Source organism: Petaurus breviceps, unplaced genomic scaffold (genome assembly GCF_028583685.1).
Source record: "Petaurus breviceps papuanus isolate PSGF00001 unplaced genomic scaffold, PetGlider_PUasm1.0 151, whole genome shotgun sequence".
NCBI lineage: Eukaryota > Metazoa > Chordata > Mammalia > Diprotodontia > Petauridae > Petaurus > Petaurus breviceps.
This window is the reverse complement of record NW_027185712.1, coordinates 35794739-35803216: the sequence shown is the minus strand read 5'-3', so window position 1 is coordinate 35803216 and position 8478 is coordinate 35794739. Positions and strand designations below refer to the sequence as shown.

The 8478-nt window shown below is 34.2% G+C and overlaps 1 protein-coding gene across 6 annotated transcripts in view; it reads left to right on the top strand.

The window, feature by feature from the left end:
* CTNND2 (catenin delta 2) overlaps positions 1-8478 on the top strand; it is a 1206354-nt gene that overhangs the window by 721428 nt on the left and 476448 nt on the right. For all 6 annotated transcript variants that reach the window (XM_069077188.1, XM_069077207.1, XM_069077216.1 and 3 more), the window contains one exon: positions 4815-5000. In XM_069077188.1, coding sequence (XP_068933289.1) covers positions 4815-5000 — 186 coding nt within the window. The remainder of the gene's footprint in view (positions 1-4814; positions 5001-8478) is intronic.

Below are 8478 nucleotides of genomic sequence, written 5' to 3'. Positions count from 1 at the left end.
TCTATCTATCTATCTATCTATCTATCTATCTATCTATCTATCTATCTATCTATCATCAATCTATCATCTTTTCAAGGTAAAAATGAGATTTACCATTGCACTGGATATGTTGGGTTACTGAGAGTGAAGAGTTTAGGATGATGCCAACCAAGGTGGTCAGACTGAGTGACTAGGAGTTTAATGGCCTTCATATAAATTTAGATTGAGTAGAGTTAAGAGGAAAAGATTACTGAGTTCTATTTTAATGTACTGAGTGTGACATGCCTAGGGACACATTTTGAGATGACAAAATAACTGTCACTTACTGGATTAAACAAGTCATTTAACCTCTCTCAGCATTATTTGCTTCATCTTTAAAATGAGGAGCTGGATTAGATATTATCTTTCAGATTTTTCTGTATCTAATATTAGATAATTCTGCACACATAGACATCATTGCTCAACTGATGTGAAGATATTTTTATAGTGTTGATATAATTAGTTCAGTGCTATTAGATAGATGATTTGGAAAGTTTTCTTTTTGCAGAATCATAGAATTTTGGAGTTGGAAGGAATCTCAGAAGTAACAGTCCAATCCACACACAAATAATAGTAATTTCAACTTTAATCCATCAGACAAGTTGTTCATTTAGCCTTTGGTGGAAGAAATCCAGTGAGGGGGACACACTTCTCCCAACGCAGTCCATTCTACTTTTTGATAGTTCTGATTATTAGAAGGTTACTTTTCCCCACTTCTATCATGCCTAAACTGTCCTTTTTAAAATTTCTTCACATTGCTCTTATAGATCAAACCGGATAAATATCTCTCTCCCACCAGATAGTCCACTGAGTGCTTGAAAGACAACTATCATTCCCCAGTTCACCCCCTGTAGAAATATCATTAACCATTGCATTGATTGGTGTTCTTAATTCTCTCAAAGTTATTTTTCTTTACATTGTTGCTATGCTTTAAAGTTATTTTGGTCTTTTTCTCTTTACTGCCAGTTCATACTCCCAAAGACTCTCTGAAATAATTTCCTTTGTCATTTCTTACAATAATATTCCAGTAAAAGACCAGCAATAAAATCCCATTGCATTTGAATAACATGATTTGTTCAGACATTCCCTATTTAATAGGGAAATCTTAAATCCTAGCTCTTTTATCTTTTATTTTAACCTTTCCTTTAGAGTCTGAAAGTCTATTTTGCTTCTCACTATTCCCTCCACAATGTTATCATCCTTTTTAAGAATTTCTCAGTACAATTTTCCTTTATGATTTTTCAAAATATAAGGTCTGGGCTTTTTAAATCATGTTTTCCAGGGAGACCAATAATATTTAAATAATTTCCCTTTGGCCTATTTGCCAGGTTGCTTGTTTTTGATACCAGATACCTTTACATTTCCTTGTTTTCTTTATTCAATCTTTTGATTTTGTTCTTAGTATGTCTTACTATCTTATGGAGTCAGTGATTTCTGTTTAGTCTATTCTAGTTTTAGGGAGTTCATTTATTAAGGTTTACCACAATGTCTTCTAGGACTTTTAGCAGCCTTCTATTTCTTTACTTCAGAGCTTTTTATTTAATTTTTTTCTTTGATATTTTGCTTCATTTCTTCTAGGTATTCATGTAGTCCTGGTGGAAAATCCTTTTTTTCGCTTTAAGTGTCTAGTCCCAGCTATTACATATTTTCTTTTGGGATATCTCTAGACTTGTTATAATTTTTTAATGCTGATTGGTATTTTCCTTGATTTTCTCATTTGTTCAACTTTTGTATCTAAATTGAGGCTCTGTATCAGGGCCAAGCTTTGTCCCCTGCTATTGGGTCTTTCCCAGGTCCCTTGGGTTCCTGCCCTAACTTTTTACCTCTCAGGGTTAGTTTCCACACACACAAACACACACACACACACGCATGCACACAAAATCTTTAAGGTTCAGAGCTATGTTCTCTTCCCAGGAGGAAGTGTTTAAAGACATCCAAGTCTTGGACTTGGGTTCTCTGTCACAGCATTTCATCACTGCTCTCACAGCCACTTCAGAGTCTCTACCCTATGATTTTCTGACCACCCTAATGTTTTTTCACCTGAGTCATCTGCTGTTGTTGCTATGGCAAGGTGTCACGAGTCTCTTGCCTATATTGCCGGTAGGCTAGGGTGGTGCTGGCAATTACCCCACTTTTCAGTTGCCCTGAAATGCTGATTAATTCCTTGTGCAGTTCTGCTGTAGAAGGATTTGCTCATTTCTTAATCACTATTTTATCTGTTTGGAACTAGAGTATTTTGTTGGTGTAAGTAAGTGAGAGCTGCTTTTCAGGCAATCATTTTTGCCAGAAGTCCCTAACCATATTATGTACAAAAAGTTTCTATTATTATGGTATACTGTCAGACCTCAGCTTGATGATGCATTCATTTATGTGAGCAATAGCATGATCCATAATGACAACTCTCAACTTTCAAAGAATCAAAACTTCCAACAGAATAATTTGGGTTTTCAGTGATTTTTCTAACATGGTTCTCAATAAATTTCTTAAATAAGGGTTAAAGATTTTTTTATACGTAACAATAGATTAGAAATGAAGGACAATGATCAATGAATGCATTGGTTAAAGAAAGTTCCTTTTCAAGAAAAATAGTTTCCATGAATCATCAAACATTTAGGTCATACAGAGTGATCTTTTCCGTTGTATTACCAAGGGAAATTGTGGGAGAATTTTTCTTGTAAATCTTTAACTGAAGATTAAAGACATCTTTTTGGAATGGATTACTTTTATTCTGTCTAGAGTTAGGGAGGTCAGAATAGATAAATTTTTTAAAAGACCATTTTCATCCTTTAAACACGTATGAAGAAACTCCTGGTATGGTCTCTCTCTTTTTTTTCTCTCTCCCTCCTTTATTGACATACACATATACAAAAAACTCAGATTTATTTATCAACAGTAACTAAACAATCAGATTAAAATAATGCTATTTTTATTGTTACATAAATGTATGCATAAATGTATACATAAATATACACAGGTTTATGTGTATGTGTATATGTGCATATGTATATACACATGGGGAAAAGGAGGAAAAATCTGCAAAATATTATTCAAATATGCAATAATTTTGTCCTATTATGTTTAAATAACAATACTTTGAGAAGTTGTCTATGGCACCATTACTTCAAATTCATATTCCTTTTCTATAATTACCAACTGATGGTTTTGAAAGCTTACTTTCTGGGGCCAAGTAAACATGTGTATATGTGACAGATAAATGATTAAACAAGTCAATTTTAACATAGATATTTCTTTAAAAGATCCACATTCTGCTGAGTCGTTTCTTGGTAGTTTTTTTTTTAATTTCTGAACAAAATAGACAATAATGACATAAATGCTTTAATTTGCCTCAGAGAACACCTTTTTGGTATGTTTAATTAATTGCAGCTTTCATGCAGAATCATCAAAGCAGTATCATGGCTGCTTTCTCATATAGTTAAAAATGAAGCAATCATTGCAGTTCTTGACAATGTGGTCATAAACTTCAGAGATAACATGAATTGGCAGCAGTGACTTTACTGAAGGCAAATCAGGGGCCTCACATCTGTGCCTACAAGAACATAAAAATGAAAACAAGCAAACAAACATGTGAATAGGCTAATATTCAGCTTGATCTTGGCACTTGATAAACCAGGTGCAATGAGCCTAATTATGCAAAACAATTATTTTTGGATATATAATTCAGCTGAGAATAATCTAAATGGGAATTTAGATTTAGATTTAGACAAAGAGAAAGGGTAAATAAATTTCCTACTCTGTCATTTATTTGCCTTTTCCCCAAACATTCAGCAACTTCTAGGAATGGTAAATCTGTTGAATTTGTTCAATTCTCATGACTAGGTGAACCACTTAAAAGCATATACCCTGTTGACTTTTAATTTGCATTAGCCTTCCTAATTGTGTCATCAATCTCTGTCTGTAATTTCAAGGCTTTGCATGATCCATGCATTACATATTCCAGGTCATAATATCAGAATAATTACATGGCAGAGTACATTTTTCAGTATTGTGAAAGAAAGTGATGAAAATAATAACATTTAATGACTAGTAATTTGCAAACTTTACTTCATAATTATTGGATTACTTAGTAAGTTATCATACATCATTTCCTTTTTTTTTTCAGAAAACTTAGAGTTAGTACTTTCATTTTGAGGTGGCAGCAAAAGAAAATTACCTTATTTTCAGTTTTTCTGTTACTTTAAAACATTTTCTCCTTGAATATCTGTTTAATTTATTCATCCCCTGGGAATTTAGACTATAGAAAGCTCTTAGCATTGTGGTTCATTCACAATCCAAGGGGAAAATGCTCATGAGGCAAAATGCTCCATCAACCTTCAAGAGAAGCATTAAGATGATTTGCTTTGGTCATTAATGTATTTATATATCACCTGAAGTGATTTTTGCAGCAAATTTTGTGTTGGAAATACCCAGTCCAATTAGGAATGTGTTTTTGCCCTTTTGTTTTGTCTTCCTTGTTAATTAATTCCGTTAGTGAGTATTCCAGCTACATTAGTGAGATTGTGAGAAAGTGGTTTTATTGGCTTTGCACAATAACTATCTATCTCTTGCAATATTATCTTCCTTATGGGAAAATCAGGAGTAAGGCAGCTGGGGGGATGCCGATAAGCTGATTAGCTTGACTCATTGCTGTCATTTCATGTTATTTTCTGCACATTTCAACAGTTCTCTTTTTAAAAAAATAAATAAAACCCCAAACTTATGTTCAAATATGCCTTTGATGAAACCAGTCTCATCTGTGTGGTGTTCCCTTCCTAATTTTTCTATTTGTTCATTTACAGCTGGGTCTCGAGCATCTTACAGCAGCCAACACAGCCACCTTGGCTCCGAATTGAGGGCACTGCAGTCTCCAGAACACCACATAGATCCCATTTATGAAGACAGAGTGTATCAGAAGCCCCCTATGCGGAGCCTCAGCCAGAGTCAGGGGGACCCTTTGCAGCCAGCCACCTATCGCACTAGCACAGGTATGTACTCACCTCACAGTGGACTCTTGCAAACACAATCCTTTTGGTTCTCTATTCATTTTCATGGTACGTGCCTAAATTATTTTCATACAGCTGGTTAAACACACACACACAGAAAGTTCTATATGTAGGTGTATCAAAGTCTGCCATTATTCAATCACACATAATGGTAACAAGTGAGCCATGATAGGAATTCAATCCATAAGGCACAATTAAGCAATTAGATAACTAACTATGAGGTCAGTAGCAGTATGTTCAAGTGTTTTTTGACACTAAATTAATTTAAAGTAGGAGATGTTGATTTTTTTATTCTTGTTAACAATTTATTTATATGGCTGTTCCTAGAGAGTAAGATTAAAATGCAATGCTATAAAACATATTGCTTTTACATTTTTACAAGATACTCTTTTATGTTTGGAAGAGTAAAGATGGCAATTTACACATGTACTTTGTTTATAGTATGTTTCAAAGTTGTAGGCCTATATTTAATGTAATAAATTCATGTAGCTAAAGAAAAGAACTTTATTTGCATTATAGTAAAAATGTGCAAACATTCAGATCATATGATACACATTAAAATGAGTGTCACCTCATGATATGCATTGAATAATTTGTTTAGTTAACTTCTCATGTTCAAATGTGCTGGTTGGAGGGTGTTAGGGGGAAAAATCTATTAAGCTAAAATGTAAAAAACACATTAATGTGATACATTTTCTAATGTTTATCATATGTTGATTATATGTTTAATGTTTGTATTCATTTTAAAAATTATTTAATGCTGTATAATGCTATGGAGGGGTCTTAAAACCTGGGATACACTGACTTTAGTATCTAGAGCTAAGCAACTCAGAGAACTATAGGGTAGGAGAAAAAACTTACAAGAATTTTGATTTATCACTAATTGATATAATATTTTGGCTAAATTACATTGTGATGTCAATTAAATGTTTTTCATTATCAAGCAAAACGAGAATTTATATTTGATTATTGGAACTTATCATTCAATATTTTATTGCATCATAAGAAAATGATAAAATATTAATTTTTCATCTTCAAGTTTGATTATGTAAATTCTATCTACAATTATTAATATCTAAGGTTTCTGCATAAATTATTACTTATTCTCTGTCATTTTCTGCCCTAATATAACCAACTATGGGTCATGATTAAAAGTTACAGTTTTTAACATTAACATCTGATCTTGATTAATAAAGCATTTTTTCCTTTAGTACTTGCTTCTTTTAAATAAGCAAACAAACAAAAACCCCACCTTTAAACCAAAAAAGCACCTATTTTTTACATTGCATTTCACAAACATTATGTTAAAATGACTTCTTACATATTTGTTCTGGTTAATGACAGTGAGAAATCACTAGGATCATGTCATTACCATTTTTCCAGAGTCTTCCCCAGTGTTCCTCTGCAATATGGAGTAGCTGCACTCCCCCCAAATGGTTTGGATTCTGGAAACTTGCAGCTTTCTGTGTGTTGTCTACTTTTAGTATAACTTGTCTAGCAACTGAACCCAGAACCCCAAAAGGGATGATCATGAATACATACACCATCCTCTCCCCAACTAAATTACTGAGCCAATCTAGACATCCACCCTCCTCTTGCCAGTTGGAGTATTGATCTAATCTAGAAGTAACATTTAATTCCTACCTTCAATACTTTTTCAGTGTCAATCATTTTCTTTCAGAAATACAGAATTGTTGCCTCAGGGCTTGCTAGACCTCTCAAGAACATTACTGACTCAAAGTGGTTATAGATTAATTCCATCCTACAAACCCAAGTCTCCTGATTTTTCTCTGGAATAGAGTTGGGGAACAAGAGAGCTTAACTAGAATGACTTCTAAACCAATCAACCCTCAGCTAACCACTCATAGTCAATTCAATGCAACAAGTATTTTTAGAATAGTTACCATTTCCCTTGCTTTGTTTTAGGCATTGTGAGAAATCCAAAGAAAGCAGTAGGTACAATCACTAGATTTAGTTGGGAAAATAATATGTATATGCCTGAAAAAAAGTGAGAAAATATTTCTGATGTTTTGGAGACAGATTTATAAGGAATTATCAAACAGTATATTATACAGTCTGCCTGTTATTGCTTAGACTTTTTTAAAAGAATTTCACAGCAGCAGGCCATGAAAGGAATATAAAATTTGGATTGGCTGACAAGAGAATCCTTGTCATATCCCCATAAATTCCAGGTGGGAAGAATAAAAACATGAGTGAAAACACAAGGTGAGGGATTGGAGAAGGAAACAAACAGGTTAGTAAGAAGAATGACCTTAATAAAACAAGCTATTAAGGGGCCCATCCTTAAAAGAATTGGGAAGCAATGAGTCAGTTTAGTTGATTAAAGTGGTTTTATTTGAGAGGTGATTTGAATATTAGGATGAAAAATTAAGAAATGATCTGTCAGACTTCCAAAAATCAATTTGGTATGAAAAAAGCTTCCATTTTATCCACACATATTCTCAAATCTCAAGATAATTTTATATATTACTAAATTTTACTCACTGCAAATTAAGTATTGAAGTTATTTAAAGGAAAAATGAAAGTACAATCTTCCACAAAAGATTATTATACGTTTACTTATAGTCAAGTAAAGCATTGTAATTTGCTAGTTGACTCCTGCATACAAAGTGTCGTTTAAGGGAGCAGTGGAGAACACAAAGATGTAAGAATAGTCTTCAGCATCACTAACCTGAGTTTTTAATTACAAAGTAGATACATTAAAACAAAACAATCCAAAACCTGAGGCCTAAAAAGAAAAATAACAAATGGCCAAACAAGTAATACAGACATTAAGTGTTTTAGGAATTCAGGAGGATATTTTACAGGAATTACACTGGCTCCCACTGCCTGGAAGCCTTTCTGCATTTCACCTCTCTCCCACAATTCTCTGGCTCTATCCCACAGTGATGGTGTTTCACAATTGTCAGAGGGGTCCTTGTACCCCAGGCCTGTTTAATCATTTAGATGGATTAGATTTTACAAAGGAAAGCTTACTTGAAAGTAATAACAAGAGTAACTATACAAACATCCCCCCAACACCTGGGTATATAATCTTCTCCATGTACCACCTCAGTGTCTGGGGAAAGGAAATAAGTTTACAATTTAGCTCATTTCCTTCATAATACATTCCCAAGTTCCAAGACCAAAGCATGCCCCCCACCTTGGGCTTGAGTCTCAGACATCACCAGGCCTCACTGGCTGCACACCCAGCCTTGAATCTTGCCTCCATTGTCAGTCATGTGGCTTGATTCCAGGTCCAGTGAAGATTCCACCACCTGTGGCAGAATTGAAAGGACAAATGAAACAGCCCAAAGGGAAAGGCCAAGCCTATTTTTCAAGGCCACAAGGCCTAGTATTTCCCTTTATCAGCTCAGTTCCTGGCACCAATGTGGTGGGTAAACTTGGACCTGTACAAGAGACAGAGAGAGAGAGATGGAGAGGGAGGCAGAGACAGAGA